Source organism: Molothrus ater, chromosome 1 (genome assembly GCF_012460135.2).
Source record: "Molothrus ater isolate BHLD 08-10-18 breed brown headed cowbird chromosome 1, BPBGC_Mater_1.1, whole genome shotgun sequence".
Taxonomy (NCBI): domain Eukaryota; kingdom Metazoa; phylum Chordata; class Aves; order Passeriformes; family Icteridae; genus Molothrus; species Molothrus ater.
In genome coordinates, this window is record NC_050478.2 from 50,608,197 (window position 1) to 50,625,718 (window position 17,522).

At 36.2% G+C, this 17,522-nt stretch overlaps 1 protein-coding gene across 2 annotated transcripts in view; it reads right to left on the reverse strand.

Annotated features, from left to right (window-relative positions):
- The window catches only part of CNTNAP2 (contactin associated protein 2), a 1,032,231-nt gene that overhangs the window by 323,603 nt on the left and 691,106 nt on the right, over window positions 1–17,522 (reverse strand). For both annotated transcript variants that reach the window (XM_036397720.1, XM_036397728.1), the window contains exon 12: window positions 13,258–13,377. In XM_036397720.1, the coding sequence (XP_036253613.1) occupies window positions 13,258–13,377 (120 nt within the window). The remainder of the gene's footprint in view (window positions 1–13,257; window positions 13,378–17,522) is intronic.

Sequence of the window (17,522 nt, forward strand, 5' to 3'; positions counted from 1 at the left end):
AGGATTCAGACACTGTTCCTTACCCAGCACTAATACAATTGCTTACAGTAGGGTCTCCTAATTTCTAGTAGCCAGAAAACTGTTTCCAAGTAGCTGATGCAACTCAAACATTTCAGTAGAGCTGAAATTTCACAATAATGTAATCTACTGAGTATCCACTTAGTGAGTAAAATTTTATTAAATATGCAGACTGGACAGCTCAGGAAATTTATCACAAAATAAAATGCTCCCATCATTAATTCAAGAACCAAAACTAATCTCAGTTTTTAGACATAAAACTAGCTTTCATTTGTAGCATTTTTTAGTCCATGAAAAAAAGATTGGATCCAAAAAGCAAAGCCATCTATGAAAGTATCCGGCATTAAAATGTCAATGCTGAAATTCAGTGAACACTAAATTCAACAAAAGCAAAAGACCAAAATAAAGCTTTTACGAATTTCCTAATAATGGAAAATCTTTACACTATATAGAAAAGGAGTGAACAGTCCTGTTTTCTTCAAAATCTATTTTATTGCAGTCACCTGGCAGATAGTCACTCTGGCATAAGAATATGTTACAAATAAATGAAATATAAAGATCCTTCTATTACCTTAAAAAAAATGAACCAGCAAACAAAACCCCCCAAATCTAAAAACATACCTACCTAAAAGATATAAAACATTTAACAAACCCTGGAATTTTTTACAGCGACACAAGAGCAGACCATTTGAGGGAACTGACTACATCTCAAGACATCCAGAGGTTTGGGCCAGGATTTAGGTTTACTTTTATTATTTACTCAAAAGCACACAGATAATACTGACAATTGCTCCACATGCAGTGTCACTCATGAATCTGAAGAAATAGCTTAGAGACCATATAAAGCAAAAAACATTATTGAAAAGGGAAGAGAAAGAGAAGCAATATTGATGTTGGTATTAAAATATTAGTTTAAAATACATTTTAACCAAATGTTAGCAACTGAGTTAATAAAGACATCTCCCAGACCTGGAAACAAAAGGATGGGGAGGAACAGAAGTAATTTCAAGAGAAATTATCTTTGTTCTAGTTACACTTTCAAAAAACATTATGTGATTTGGAAATATTAAAATTTAATCTTGAAAAATTGTCTAGGTTTGGCACTTCCCTTAATACTGAAACCTGTAAGATTGATTAGCGACTTCTACCTAAGAAGAAGGCTGAAACAGCAGCTACTCTAATTTGATTCTTCTGTCTCTGATGCAATGAAAAATGTGGTTTGCTGGTCTCTGGCATCTGCAGTGCTTCTTTTCCACTGCAGATGTCACAAAGCCCTGCAAAGCATTTGAAAGTATAGGTTTGCAATACAGCTCGGTGTTAAGTAACATGGTTTTTACATTAATCTAACAGTTGTAGCAAAAATCTGCAACAGTGTCAGGCAGAAATGAAGCAACTGCTCAGCGCTCCAGGACGCAGTGGTAAGAGCTGCAGAAATGTCAGACAGCCCTTCTGAATATTAACATTAATTAAGTCGGTTAGTGCCTTTTTTTTGTAGTTTTCATTTCCCATATATCCTTAATTTCTAAGTAATTTGGTTTATTGCAATGAGAGAGACAAGCCATGAATATTCATGCCAGTGCACAAGGCAAGATCATAAGTATGTCCTTTTGCTAATGACCCTTGACCAGAAATACTTATGAGTCTGCCCCAGTTGTTTCTACTCTGCCTAGCAGAGATGTCAGTCACCTGAAGAGTCTCAGTACACTTTTTGGTGAGCATCCAATTGGCTCAGCTGGTTGTTCATCAGAGGCTTATCATACAACACAAGATTGAACATTTCAGCTTAGTTCTGTGGTAGTTACCAGAACAAAATTAGCAATAATGCATCTTCAAGTAGAAAAATGCTTCTTACAGAAACATGCTTATGATCTACACCCTCAAATAATACACACTTGGGCTTTGGAGAGCTAAGTCAGCACTCACTCAGCTTCTATAGGGTATCCATGTCTCTGTGAGAACACCAATTCCTGTCCACCAAGCTATTGCTAAGAAAAAGCAAATTCAATCGAGTAGTGATGGTCCTAGATATCCAACACAATTATTTACAACATCGCCTTTGAAATTATTTTGTGACAGTAGCTTTTCCTACTCCTACTGACATGATATTAAACGTAATTTTTTTTTATCATTACTGACAAGCCTAATTCCACTGTAGTCAGCAAACGCTGTTCAGAAAGAAAATTTACTGTGATTTCCATTTTTGATGCACAAATGCATCCCAACATGAAGATAAAAAGCTATTCTCTTTGGAGGACTATCATCTCAAGGCTTAGGGTACTGCTTTGGCAAAACGCACAAAAATAATATTAGGAAGATAATAATTTCTTCTCATCAGTTTTCTTAACTTGCTTACTATTGAGTGTTGCAGTGTGTGCAGTGTTAGTCTAATAAATCTCATCTAGGATAATTGAAGATTATAACCTCAATAGCTCTCACTCAGGGAAGCATATCCTGAAACATACTAGATAAAACCAATATTTCCAGACTTCCTGAAGAAAACTGGGGCTTAGCAAATGGAAAAAAACTCTAAAGCAGGAAGCATAAAAAGCATGTTAATTCTCTTAATAATGTGAACTCTGAAGATAATAAACATGAACCCAGACCCCGAACATTGAAACACTTGGCTTCCAGTACACAAGTAGAAGGAGATCCTTATACCTATCAGTTAAGACTTTCTGAACAAGAGACCTGGTTTGCAACTGCATCTTTCCATTCCAAATTTAAAAATTTTCTCTGCAAGTTCTCTGGCTGTAGATGCTCCCTACTCACTGTACAAAGTTTCAGAGCTCATCTTATGTCGTGTTGGTTGGACTCTTCTCACTAAACCATATGGAATTCTGGCATTAGTTTGTTCTTGATTTGTATCCTGTTTATTTATTCCTTGTAGGTTGCAAACAAGTCTGTCTCTTCCAGGAAAATTCCTCATTGGTTTTAATGGATCTAAGTGGTCTCTTCATAATATTTTCTGATTGACTACCATATTTTCAGAGGAAGTGCTACTTTCTGTGACCTTGAAGCTAAAAAAGAAAAGGCCAGTTTCCAGATGATATCAGATTTAAGTAATTTTTGCCCTCGTTGCTATTCCCTTTCATTCTTTTTCCCACCACGTGAAAGTGGTGGAGGGGAGTTTACAGCATACCTCTGGTGCTGCCCTAAAAAGTGTACTGAGTGCCCATATTCAAAATTGATAAAAAATGTTGTCTCTAGGTTCACATTACAGTCACTGTGCATTTGTTCTCTTCTGTAGAAAAGCAGTAAGACTAATTTTAAGTGATAAAATGCAAACGTGTAAATAATCTTGGGTTCTTCTTGGAGCATTCAAAGATAGCCTTCACACAAAAACTTCATAACACTGTACACTCATATTCTTACATAATCTATTCACTTATTAGGAAGTCCTGGGAGGGAGACATGGGAGAATCATTCTGTAATCTCCTGCCTGCCTGGGGAAATTGCATCAGCAGTACATTCCCTAGATGTGCAAGCACAGATCAAAATGGATATCTTCTGCAGCTTATTCACTGCCCAAGTAATTTCTTTTTATAACTTGTCTTTCAGAGCATAAAAGAAAGCCTGAGAATTTTTAAAAGCAATAGTGACACTCAGTTTACCAGCCCTTCTAGGCAAATTTATTTAAAAAATTACACATCAGGGTGGCAACACTGCACCCTGAATGCTGGCTGGAAATTCTAGGGTAGAACGAATCTCTTTCCGCTCCTAGAAATTGCCTGTAATTTTTTTATCACTTATCTACCTGTTTCAGAAATAAGTGAACTTAATATACCATTTGTGATCTGAATGGGATTTTAGCTATTTCCTTTTAACTAATCTGCTCTTTGAATATTTAGCTACGTTGTTCCAGTTTCAGAAAAATTATCAATAGGAACAACATTCTGAACAGGTAAACTGTGTTCTTCCTAGTCCCACAGTCAGCTAGACAAGACAGTAGTAGTGATACCCTGTGAAGGCTGACCTATAACACAGGCTAGAGGGAGTTAAAGAATAAAGTAGGTATTAATTAAAAGGCCTCAATGGATACACCTTGGGCACCACAAGAGCCCGGCCAGGGCTACACCCAAGATGAATCCAAAATGGTTCCGTTGGTCACGAGGTCTCTCACTTTTATAAGTTTTAGTCCATTAGCATATTGGAGTTAATTGTCCAATCATAGCTTTAACTTATGAATTCCCATCCTTCTTGTTTTTCTCTCTTCAGTCCACTGCTGTTTATGCTCTTGGGCCTGAGATTAGGATCATTTGTCCTTGGTCCCCAGCTAGAAAAGGAAGGGTTTTGTCTACCTACTCTGTGAAGAGAGCTTACTATCCCCTTATATGAAGCTCAGAACTACACACTAAAGCAGTACAGAATCCAAAAAATCAAAAGCCAAAACCTGAGGCATCAGTAGCAGTCAATAAAAAGCAGCCCTGGATGGGATTTGATGAGAAGATGTTCTTTGCAGGATGTTCTTTGCACTGTTGATTAAGGACAAGGAAGCAGTAAGGGAGAAGCACATATGGGAAAGCATTTCTGTATACCACAAGTCCCACAAGAAGTTAGTGACTCACACCTTTCAGGCTTTGAGGCAGTACAGCTAAAAGCCCACAGAAGTACAGAGCAGCTTTCCCAGTAATATAGGGACTATGCAAAAACATCACATCACCTGTACCCCTCCCCCAAACCAACAGAAAAACTCAGAGAAAATATTATCATCACAATCAAAGTTTGCAAAACACCACCACCAACTCCCACTATTTCAGAGGCAATTTAACTGTCTAGCCTTTACTTGACCTTAATTTTCTGACCAAAATCAGTAATAAAAGTTCCACAGAAAACACAAGTTTTGTTTGGCCTTTCAATAATATTCTCTACAGGAGCAATTTTCTAGGGAGAACTGAAGCATATCACTGGCCTGAAGCAGCTTGTGCTAAGTTCCTTACATCCCCAGTAGGGAACAAGTGTGTAGGAGTGAATCCAGAGTTAAATATTTGCTTCTAACATTCACAGTAACAGTTTGAGGTAAATAGTACTGCTCATCATTTTATTTCCAACCATCCCTTTTTTCTGCTCCCCCAGTTATGGATGTATTTCTTGAAATATAGGCTTGTGGGGTCCTGAAATGCACAGAATTCTAAAAAGGATTGTTGTATTCTAATTTCTGATAGCTTGGTTTCCAACAAATGAGAAATATTTTCTGATTGCAGATGATAGGAGGATTTTTTGCTTCTCCTAGACCAAATAATTCAGCAAAACAAAGACTCTCCTTTATTTTCAACTAAGTCTTCTGTGTCACTCTCAAAAGCCAATTTTTTCTCATGCTTTAAGGTAAATACACATTTAGTCATCTTATGCCTGATATATGAATGTTTGCTCCAACTATGAGCATCTAAAATGCATTAAGATGATGACATGACATGCATTTATTCATGTATATTCTTATATGATGCCTCAGAGTTTGAAGTGGGGCGGAAAAAAAAAGAGGAAGAATCACAGGAATATAGTCAGACAGCCAGAAATGTTTCCATTACTTGGTGATTTAAGAAGCCACCTTGAGTGTCAATGATAAAGCTTGTTCTCTTCTGAAACAGAGCAAATCAAGAACTTTGTCCTGAAGGCAGACTTCACATGATATTTTTTGCTATATGGTTTAGATATTTTCTCTGCAGTTGCAAACTGGGGTAGCTTTTCACTTTCTACACATGCAAAGGTGACTGCAGAAAATACATAGAGATATTCCAACATTATTTAGGGTTATGTGAATTTAACATGATTTACTCAAACCCTAAAGTCCTGACATCTCATTTTCGTTATTACCCATTTTTGCTTAATGAAGTCACCAAGTATTGATTCACAACCTTTCCTCCCCCCTACCAAATTTGATGATTTTATATTATGAAGAGCCCTGAAATTATTAGAACCTTCATGTCTGTGTGGAGGCTGTTTCTATGGCAGTGTATGTTTAAGTCGTGAACATTATAAAAGGTAAGTAAAAACAGCCCTCATAATCCCATGACCCTTAATGCCAGGCTTTTACTCTTCAATGCAGTCCTTTACTCTTCCATCTTTAAAAGCCTGACAATATGATAAACTTGACATGCTGTCACAGAACACAGCAACAGACTGCTCTCACTCATTCCTTGCCATCTAGATAGTGGCTTTAACCAGTCAGACTCAAATAAATTCCAAGCCCAAGGGTTCCTAACAACATCACTTTTTAGTGATAACCTGAGGCACACCCAACACACCAAACAGAAAATCATCCTGATTTATTTCACAAGGACCCCAGACAGCAAACTGCCTCTGATCAAGATGAGTCCAGGTAAAGCTAATAATTAGCTTTAATCAGTCTGTCAACTGATTGAGGCTGAGTAAAAAAGTTGTGTCCAGATGGAAAAACAACCATGATCACTTTTGTAGCAAGTCAGTACTGTGTTCCACAGCAAGGGGGAAAAATACACTAGCCAAATTTGTTGAGATACATTAAAGTACCACAACGAGTAAGAAAGCCAAACATGACATAAATTAAAAATAACAAAAACAAGAGAAGCTGATTAAAAATGAAAATACATACCCATGAAACCTAAAATAAAAAGGACAGGCCATGTAAATAAGAGAAGATGAAAAATATAATCAATGAACTAAAGCTGAGATGCAGGATGCTTCAGCCAACTTGGCAGGCAGAAACGTAAACATAGTCTGCTCTGTTTCCAGGTTTCTCATGGGTCTATTATTTTACTCTGATGCTTGGAAGATGAACTCACCTTAGGAGTAAAGTCTGACATCAGAGTTGCTCCTCTAGACATGATGCCCTGATGCTTCAATGATTATTTTCTTCTTTCTCAGGACTTTTTTTCACTTTTCCTTTTTTACAGAGAGTCTAGCTTGATAAGCCAAAACAATGAAAAACAATGTCCTAAATTCCCAAATGTATTGATGCTTTTCCCTTTTTTTTTTTTTTTTTTGGTACGTTTGTTTCTGCTCTTGTTTCATCTGCAAGCAAACAAGCTTGGACACCCTGCAACAACAGCCCCAATTAATTTCAAATATTTGTTCCTCTTTTTACCTCTCAAATGTAATTTTAACTTGAAAAAATGACTGACAGACTATTAAAAAAGCCGCCCGAAACCCCTCTACAATGGAAAGAAAAGTGTATGAGATGCTGTTAGAAATAAAATCTTCATTTCATATGTAAGAATTGAGACAATGAAGCTATTTTTCTTCCTCTATTTTAGGCAAGGGACTGAAATATTATTACAGAAAGCTTTCTGCAATGAGATTACACTAGGTAAGGTCTCTATAATTGTCCCTAAACAACTTAGCATTGCCCAATAACAAAATTTTGTTTACTCATTTTAAATATGTATCAATTCCTTCTATTCTAATTAACTACTAAAAATATTAACTTCTTCCCTAAATCTTTATTGATTTAAATTGCTCAACATTTTGTTTTATATATATATAAATGCATGAATAAAAGTTCTGGTACCTTGGAAGTTCAGTAATGCAGTTCTCAGGTAAGAATTCTCATATGAGAGAACTGATTATATGGATATGAGCAATAAAATCAAACCTTTACTGCTTCTAGGGCACTTTTATTTAGGATATAGTGATGGCACACTTATATTCATACCATATGTTTCTACATATTTCATAGTATAAAACACTCCATTGACCCACTATTTACAGAGAGAAGAGAGAAAAGTCACAGGATACAACAGTTGTGGTTGTTTAATGTCTGCTCACAAAGTCATTCTAGTAATTATCACATGTGCCACTTCTGTTAAAAAACAAATGAAGAGAGAGAAGGGAAGGAGGAGAGTGCATAGAGAAGTCACCTCGTACATTTGACCTTAATGAGGCAGGCTATGAATACTCATAATGATTTCTCAAACTGTTTGAAGATGAGCAGCTTGAGGCAAATGAATTGTACGAGAAAGGAGATAGGCTAAGTACCACTCAAATGGAGCCATTATGCTTGTAGCTATTTGGATCCTGAAATGAGATAAAAGCTGCATCATGGAGGCATAAAGACTTCAGGACCAATAGAAAAAATTAACTGACATATCTTCTGGTGAAATACATTATGAAACCTTTCTGTTCTACTTTGCATCAGTAGTCTAAGTGATGAACCACTAGAAACAGCAGGGTATGATTTTCCTCTCCTCAGCTTAAAGCCTCAAGCAACTACAGGAGAGCAAATCTGCCTCTCCTGCAGACATCCCTCACAGCCATTAGGATAAATAAATCAGCCCTTATAGTTCCTCTGCATTGTTCCTCTACTTATTCCTCACTCTAAAAATTCTTGCAGGACAAATACACAAAGTAAGATCTTAACAATCTTACTCAACTGACATTTTTTCTCCATCCTCCTCATAACAAACAGATAAAAAGAGAAACATGAAAAATGGGAAGTAACCAATTTCTTTCTTGTGTCTTTTTCAATGGGACTAAAACAAATCTGTCAGAGGAAAAGGAAACAGGCCTAGAGATTCAGCAATATTATACAGCGCATGGAACGAAGCTCCAATATACTCAAACTTTGCACAAAAATAATTAGGATATTAAGATATTCTAACAAATACCTTAAAAGAGCAATTCTTTCCACTACAGCTGCTGCTCTAATGATAATTAAGGAGAAAACAGGAAAGGTCAAACTGGATACTGAGAGAGCAACCTTCCAACTTTGGAAAAAAACAGTTTGAATACAGAGTCTAACTTCGCCTTGTGGACCTGCCTCTCTAAAAGAAGGTAAGATGAGAGAAAGAGTTTTGAAAGAACTTTGAAAGAGTTTCCTGTTGAACTTAGCCACAAAAGAGGCTAAACTGAAAAGCAGTCTAATGGTTAAACATTGTGCCACACCACAGCATCAAGGAATACTTTTTCCATAAGTGATTTAATTTGAAAAATTCCAACTTTCTACCTCTAAAGCATTTCCAATACTGTTTTTCAAAAACAGAAAAAAAGAAAGGCAAAGGAAAAAAGCTTCCTAAAATTTACATAGTTCCTACAGACAACTATTTGGAAAACTGCATAACATGAACAGCAATGCCCTAGATTTTAAAAAGCTATTTTATTGCATCAGAAATAGTTGGAATGTAATATCTCAGACATCTTCATTTCACTATGAGGACATAAAATATAAGTGCTTGATTACTCTTCACTATCAGAACACAGCTCTGAGTACAACCTTTATTTGGAGAAGATAAGGACATGAGACTTGGAAGAAGAAGCTTGGGGATTTCTTTGAAAATAGGGTTATTTGAAAATAGGGTTATTTGTAGAGACCATGAACTGCTGTGGGGAGCAAATACAATTACATATTTCTAACTTTGCACCATTGAATTACCAGCACATCTTAGAAAACAGAACAATTTTTAGTTACCACAGCAACATCTGTGAAGCGGGGGGGTCTTGTCACTACACTCATCAGTTTACTAAATTAAGACACACTAAATTTGGATATGGATTATACCCAGAAATATGCCCAGACAGCTGTCTTCTGCACCACAATTTTCTCTCTCTTTTTTCTTTTTAATATTGTTTGTCACGTTTGGGTACTGTAATGGTTTCTGACTATAGCCTCTGTAAGTGAAATGCTGATATAATGATGAAATTATGAATTTTGTGTCCCCATATTAGTGATATAGTATATTAAAGGGCTAAAGACAATTTCACAACAAACAATTTCAGTGGCTTTTCAGGATATTGTCCTTGCACTAGAAGGTTTACAGTCAAGTGAGAGTGACACTTATTATCCAACATTTTGCTCTAGTAAAACTATACTACAGTAATTGTGAAAGTAGTACATAGCTGTTAAACCACCTTGCTTTGCAAAGATTGATATTCACTTTGCCAACTTTGTTGACTTGCTTTGTCAAGGAATGGAACAAGAAAGTTGCACTTCACATTTTTAGTCATTAAGATGTTCTCTACTTTCTAGTTTCATCTGAATGAAAGAAGGTGAATTTAAAATGTGCATTAGTATCTTGCGTAGTAATTTAATATAGAGATGTTTGTTTTATATTGTGGAAGAATAGGAACGTTTAGATTTGACTCTCAGACTAGAGAGGAAAATATAGTTAAGAATCTCTATCAAAACAAAATATCACTACCTTGCCATATTAATTTTATTCATGTAGTATACTCCACGTACCAATCAGTATAGCTAAATTTGTAGGTTACTTAGCTTTATGTTCACAAAAAATATTTAATTGTAATTCAGCTAGTTTAAGCTTTTTTCAACTGTAGCTCTAGCAATACCATATACCTGTACAAGCTGGATACTAATTGGTTTTGAAAATCCTGCTCTGATTCTCACATACTTTAGTGCTTTCTGTTATATGACAAGATATGTATAATTGCTACAGAATTCTGTAGAACTGTGTTACTGATGAAGCAAAGTACTCATATAATCTCCTTCCCTACACTAGGTATGTGTGCCGCTGATAATACCCTATATAGATTCAGAAAAAGATTTAGGAAGTTGTGCTAAAATTGTAGCTCTTGGCCCTCCAGTCTTAGTGCCTCAGATGACCACTAATCAAAAGAAAACAAAAACTGTGGCATCTGCAGTGTATAGGCACTACACAGTATGTACAGAGGTGATGAGCTTTACTCTGCTGGGAACAACGATCAGTTTTAGAAGCACAGATTAAAATTACTTCCCATCAATTTTCACATATCTCTTGCAGTCATTTGCATTGTAACAAAGAAATATGTTGGGTTTGGCTGTCTGTCTCTGCCCGGACACGGGTAGGGTGGTTCTTGGGTGGCACGCGTTTCAAAGGACGAGTCTGGACTCTTCAGCTTTTCGATCTTCAGATTGTTTATTGTTTCTTATCTACAAAATTTTCTGTCTGCCCGACAGAGGTCTGATCTGCAAGGCAGCCAAGGGCACTCTGACCACCCAAGGGGCGGTCATGTCTTTTTATACTAAAATCTACGTACATGATATTTACCTTTATTTTCCAATACTTTTCACCCATGTTGGCAAGTACACCTTCACCATAAACCAATCCCCATGTGCCAACATCACCACAGAAGATGGAAGACAAGAAGAAGAAAGAAGAAGGACGAGACACACCCTGATCCCTCCATCTTGTCTCCATAACCCCCCTGTACCAAAAACCTTAAAGTTTATATTTCACCCTATAAATGTGTCCCTGTTACATCCTTCACTCTAAAGTGATTCTCATGTCCTCAAACTGCTGTCACTTCTCTGGATGGATCAAAATCAAGCCACCAAGCACTCTTGGCAACATTCCAGGATTTCTGAGACCCCCAAGGGTTCTCTCGGCAACTCTGGACATCCGGAGCGATGTGCTGAGTTCCCACAGAAATATTTGTTTTAGGTTTTGTTTTTTTTTTTCAAAACTGCAATGTTTATATGGATATTAGTGCAAATTGCCTTTTTCTTGTAGCAAAGAGCTGCTGATGAGAGTGATCCAGTTAAACAGAAAACTGCATTTTTCCACAGCATGCTTCATAGCCAAGTGAATGTAAATACATGTAAAACATGTAATACATGTTAAATCATGTATCCTAACGTTCATGATCTCCTTGCACTGGTTAGGAAAAGATCACATTTATATATTCTGAAATTGTTCTGTAGATGAGAAACGTAAGTAAAATGAAATTATTTATTTTACTTCTTTTTTCTTTTTTTCCGGGGGTTGAAGAAGCCGCTAGGACCTTCTGTTTTATTTTTATATTTAACATGAATGAGCAATGCTGCAGTACTGGATGAGTGTACTTTTCTGTGCCTAATCCCACTAGGGCAGTATATTTTTAATTTACAAATCTACCCTTGAAGAGTACCCAAAAGCTATAGCTAGTACTGAACACAACAGTTCTGAATAGCAAAAATCACTTAAATGACAGCATTCTTGGCCTTGTTTCCTGCAGTGCCTGCCTGATTAGTTACTGATGCTGTCCAAGGTGCTCGAGTTACGACTTAAAATGCTCTAGATGGCTCAGGATCTGAGAGAGTGCCTTTACACCTGTGTCTCGGGACAGATGGGTTGGCCTGTCTCTCCAGTCCAAACAGGACTGACAGCACTTCCAGATCTTAGATCAGGCTCCTTTCTAGGTATGCATTTATTATACAAAAGCAGACATTAATAGCAACGTGGAACAGTGGTATTCTGTTCTCCAACAGGCTGTCTGCCCCAACTTGATTTGTAGTTTGCTTCATGTGTCATGCTTCCCTCCCCATCCCTCCCACTCCAGTTGGATACAGCCCCATCCCACAGCCCCAGATATGTCCAGATTTCTGCCTCCAGAAGCATGTGGGAGCTTTAGCACCTGCTACATCTAAAAAGTCAGAGACAGTGTTTCAACCTATGGGGCAGTGTCTTCACCTTCATGTTGCTGATGATGGAGCCTGAGGACTCAGGCATACACCAGATTTCCAATGCAAACAAAGAAATTCTAACTTTTTAGGCAGACATTTGGGGAAAGCCAGAGCACGTGTTTGTTTTATCAGCTATCCAATATTTCATATCAGAAAAAGTCCTGAGACAACTGCTATGCATTAACAGAACAAAGAAATAATATATTCTCAGTGCAAAAAATTGTCCAGTTTTTCATGATCATATTTTCCTGCCTCATCATGGCAACACGGATGACTAAGATGAGATACTTTTGGTGAGAATACAAAACTAGTCTTAAAAGCATAAGACAATACACGCAACAAAATCAAAATAAATTAATGTAGTTATATAAATATTATCTTCAGATTTTAACCGGTGTTAGAAAAACAGTTTAAAAGTCAAAACAGACAATTAAGAAAACTTAAACGTTTTGCTTCTTCAGTAATTAATTTTTATTCCCTAACTGTGGTGGTAAGCTGCCTTCTGCAACACCCCGTGAACAACAGATACTACTGAACTCCACTAGGCTGATATACAACACCTTTGGTAAATGGCCATATTCATCAAATTTTTCTGTGCGTATTTTTAAATTTTTTTTAATGATGCAACACTGAGGATACGAAGACCTATTAAGCCTAATAGGTGCAATTCAAAAAGCTTATTAAATGGAGTAGCTGCTGCCTTGCTCAGTCTATCCTGAATAGTGACTTCAAATTTGATGATCCCTGATGAAAAGTTCTTAGCAATTATTTTTCTTTTAACAAGAAATATGAAATATGAACAGCCTCTCTCTCCTAACTACATTTTAAAAGGCCCAAAAAACCAAACCCCCCCCTTCAACCAACTTAATTAGTAAATACAATGCAGTTACCTGTCATGTTGCAGTAAACTTTCAAAGGTCCCAGTGCCCCACTTCCATCTGGATCTATCCAGTAGTAATTTGAAGTTTTGCCCAAGTGTTTGTATGCTTCACAAGAGAGTTCATAAATAGCTGAAAAGAAATAAAACAGAACATTAGGAATAGTTTTAACTTAGGGGAAAAAAAAATCTTAGGAAAATTAATGGATCCTGTTTATATACAAAGGATTGTACCTCTGACATTAAAGCAATATCATTGAGCTTCACAGAAAATAAAGCATCTTTCCAAAATTATAGAAGTGATTAAAAGCTTGCAGAACATAATTTGTGCTTGTGTAATGTGAGGAAAAGTAAGAATAGGAAGACAATTCTAACAACTTGGAGAGAAAGAGAGGAAAAATAATACTTGTTCAGGAGTATATTTAAACCATTTTTAACAATATAGTTCATAACTTTGTTTATATTCTTATTTAAGATTCAATTACTTCTATTGATACAACATACTTTTACCTTTAAGCTTTTTTCCAAGAGATACTAAAAGAGCTTATGAGTTTTCTCCCTGTAAATTTTTTAATTGTTCATGTTTTATTGCAAATCAGAATAACACTGAGTTTCAAAATTGTGAAATTTCTCCCTACCTGCAATATCTGTCTCTGCACAGCTCTGCAGTTACTCTATTACATATAAACAGAACTAATTCTCTGGCCCAGCAATGTCACAGTATTTGCTGGAATAACTTGAACTGATATAGCAGACAGGTTTGTTCCAGTTTTTCTTTGAATACTGCTTTCTACTTCAAGTAATAAATTGTTTGTCAAAATGTATGATGAATAGCTCAGACATAATAAAAAAGCATTGTAGATAGAACTTTTTCTGGTAATTCACATATTTTCTTACAAATGTATAGGTTTACAAAGTTATGTGCATTAAATATGAAGAAATACTATTATGCAAAGTATAAAAATCCTGATAATTTATAGAAATTGTTGTGTGTGTATATATGCATAAAAAGTTGAATTACATAGATATTTTCCTACACAATTCTTTAAAAATGAATGCGTAATGCTGCTTTGTTTTTCAGGACCAGATGGCACAGCTTTTTTGTTTGGAATCAATCAATCAGCTGCTAAAAGAAATGAAATGTTTGTTTAACCAGACTTCATATCCACTCTAAAAATTCATCTAATTTGTTGGCAATTCTTGCAAGCAATCTCTTTGCTAGGACTGGCTTTATTTCAAATGTCCATAAGGATGAGCTGTTTTGCTGGGCTCTTATGATTGATGAGTGACTGATCACACATGCACATTTAAAGGCCTCTAACCAAATATCAAGACATGGGAAGGGAAATGGAGTCAAAAAAAAACCCAAAAAACAAATGTTGATGTGGCATGAATGCAAGGCTAACTGCTGTTATCTATCTACAGTTTCCTTGTGATGCTACAAGAGGAGGACATTTCTGGAAAGTTTTATGTTCTCATTAGAGGATATAAAGTAAATTTCATACAAGTAGATGACACTTTAATTAAATTTTAAGACATTACATGCCATTTCCCCTTTCTCCACAAACAAAGGTCAACATATTCTTCCATTATCAAGGAGACTCTGTGTCTGTTTTCAGGCACTTCATGCAGAATTCATAAGAAATTCATAACCTATTTTGTTCAGAATTGTTTCCCTCACTTTCTACACACTATCTAAAAAATGTCATAAAATACTAACTCCATCAATGTATAATTGTTGTGATACCAACAGGCAAATTTTAATGGATGCACTCCATGTCAAGTCAAGAAGATAAGAAATATTGTTTGTGATCTTAATGAAGTTTTTGTGTTTTCATTTTCTAAACTCTTTCAGAAAATCAGGGGAGCTTTGTCTCTGTAGTAACCAGACCTTTATGTAAGGCCATATGACATTTTTATCCAAGTTTGCTGCCTTTTAGAACGCAGGCTAATTTTTGTAAAGAGATACTGCTACAAGTCAGAAAACAACATTAAAGCGTGTTATATGGAAGTCAACTTTTTTTAATAGAAAATCAGGGGTTTAGATACAGCACCCTTCTTTCTGTTATAGAATGGTAGAAATAGAAAGTGGTATGTAGGTATTAGTTTTATAGCACAGAAAAGGCTGTTTTTTAATAAGTCAGCTTTGTTAAACTTCAACATTATATTGAACATTAATAAAAATTAAAATGTTCTTCAAATGAAGGCAAAAGAATGGGATATTTTAAACAAATTCAACTTGTGAAATGTTTTATGAGTGTGGGATAGTTTTCTGGGAGGTGCTATGTATAGGTATAGAATCCTAAAATTAAGGTTGGAAAAGGCCTTTAAGATCATCTTGTCCAGCCATCAACCTATCACCACCGCCATGTTCACTACTAAAGCATGTCCTCAAAGTGCTGAATCTACAGGCTTTGTTGAAGAGTTCTAAGGATGATGACTTCACCACTTCCCTGGCAGTATGTTCCAATGCTTTACAACCCTTTCTGTGACTCTGAACCCCTCTGGCACAACTTGAGGCCATTTATGTAGATGCATAAAGATCTTTAAAATGGGGATCAATAAAAATGTAAAGGTAGGCACCAGTGCAGTGAGCAGTAACAAAAATCACTTCACAGGCACACAGGAACAAAGTGAAGGGACAAGTGAATTTCACATACTGACAAAATAACCAGTAATTAAAGGTGCAATAGGAAACAGCAGTTACGTTCCAGTGTATGAAGACAATTGATGACAGAAAGAGATATTGTTGAATTTGGATGGCAAAGGGTAGCCGCTTGAAAAGAAAAAAGAATAAGGAAAAGAACAATAGCAGCAAGCATCAGGCAGAAGGCAACTCTGAGGCAGAGGAAAGTAAGACATGATACCAAGATGTTGAAGTGGATGATGACATAGAAAGGAAGACAGCACAGGATCATTTTATCAGCCACTACTTGCTTTTGTAAATGTTACACAAAAAGATCAGTAGTGTGTAAGGCAGAGAGCAGGTGAAAATAGAAATTAGGAAACCCAAAGAAAACCTAGAGTAGATGAAAGGATGAACATTGAAGGAATGCTGTTTTAGAAGTCACCCAAGCATGCTAAAACAGAGAAGAAAATGAACGCAGAGTACAAGGAAGAGACCATGGCAGAATCAAAACTGCTTTAATGAGAAAACTGCTAAAGGTGACAATAAAAAAGCAAAAGACCTAACTGAGCTAAGAAAAGACAAGGAAGCAAAATGCAAGATTTGGATATAAAGTTTACAGTGTTCACATGCAAATTAGGAGAAATGGTTGCATATATCCACATACAGAGGAGGTAGAGGGAGAGAGGGAAGGGCTTTGTAGTGCTGATTCCATCTGGAAGATAGGAAAGAAAAAATAAACAAACAAAAATGTGGGAGAACTGAGGACACAAGGGTAACAGATTTTTGCTTTTCAAGCCAGTAGAAGTGAAATGCCAAAAACATATATTTGCTATCTTGGTACCTGGTCCAAATACACAACATATGTAGTTCTTAAGGGACTTCAGAATAGCATTAAACCTCAAAATATTCCAAGCTGAATGTAAAAACTCACATGCACCCTGATGTCCAGAAAAGCTATTTCTAGCATAATAAATCCAGCTGTCAGTTTGTTAGGGTTTCTCAAAGGTCACTTCCATTCTTTCTGAGGAGAATAGGGAAAAAAACCTCTCCCTACAAACAGCTTCTTCACTCTTTACATGCTTTCACATTGCATCAAAAATTGTCTACAAGCTGCAAGAGGTGACAACCTGGTCAGAACAGTGATAGAAGCTCTTAGAATGAGGAAAAAAGTATGAACAAAAAGAACCACAAATAGAAAGAGAAGAGCACCAGAAAATGCAATAGCCTTTTTAAAGTTTAATCTCCTGAATAATACAGATCAAACTGAGACCACCAAATCCATTTCATGATAAAATTTGAAAGGGCTTTCCATGTTCCAACATGAAGTTTTAAAATCATAAACATAATTAAAAGAAAAAACAAAAACAAAAAACAACTCTGTATCTTTCTGCTTTCTGTGTGAAGCATCAAGCTTCTCTAAGCTTCTTGGTCCAGACAGAAAACCCAGCCATTTAAATTAGCTAACAAATGCAACCATGAATGCATTTTGAAGTTCACCATTAACAAAGCTAACATTCGCAACAGTGGATTTGAATGAGCATGGGCTTGAGGGGAAAAATATATTTTCTTAGAAAAGCTTGATTAGGTAACTAGGCTAAGGGAGAACAGCCTAGAGTGAAACAAATACCAACAACAAACCTTGTAGCTGC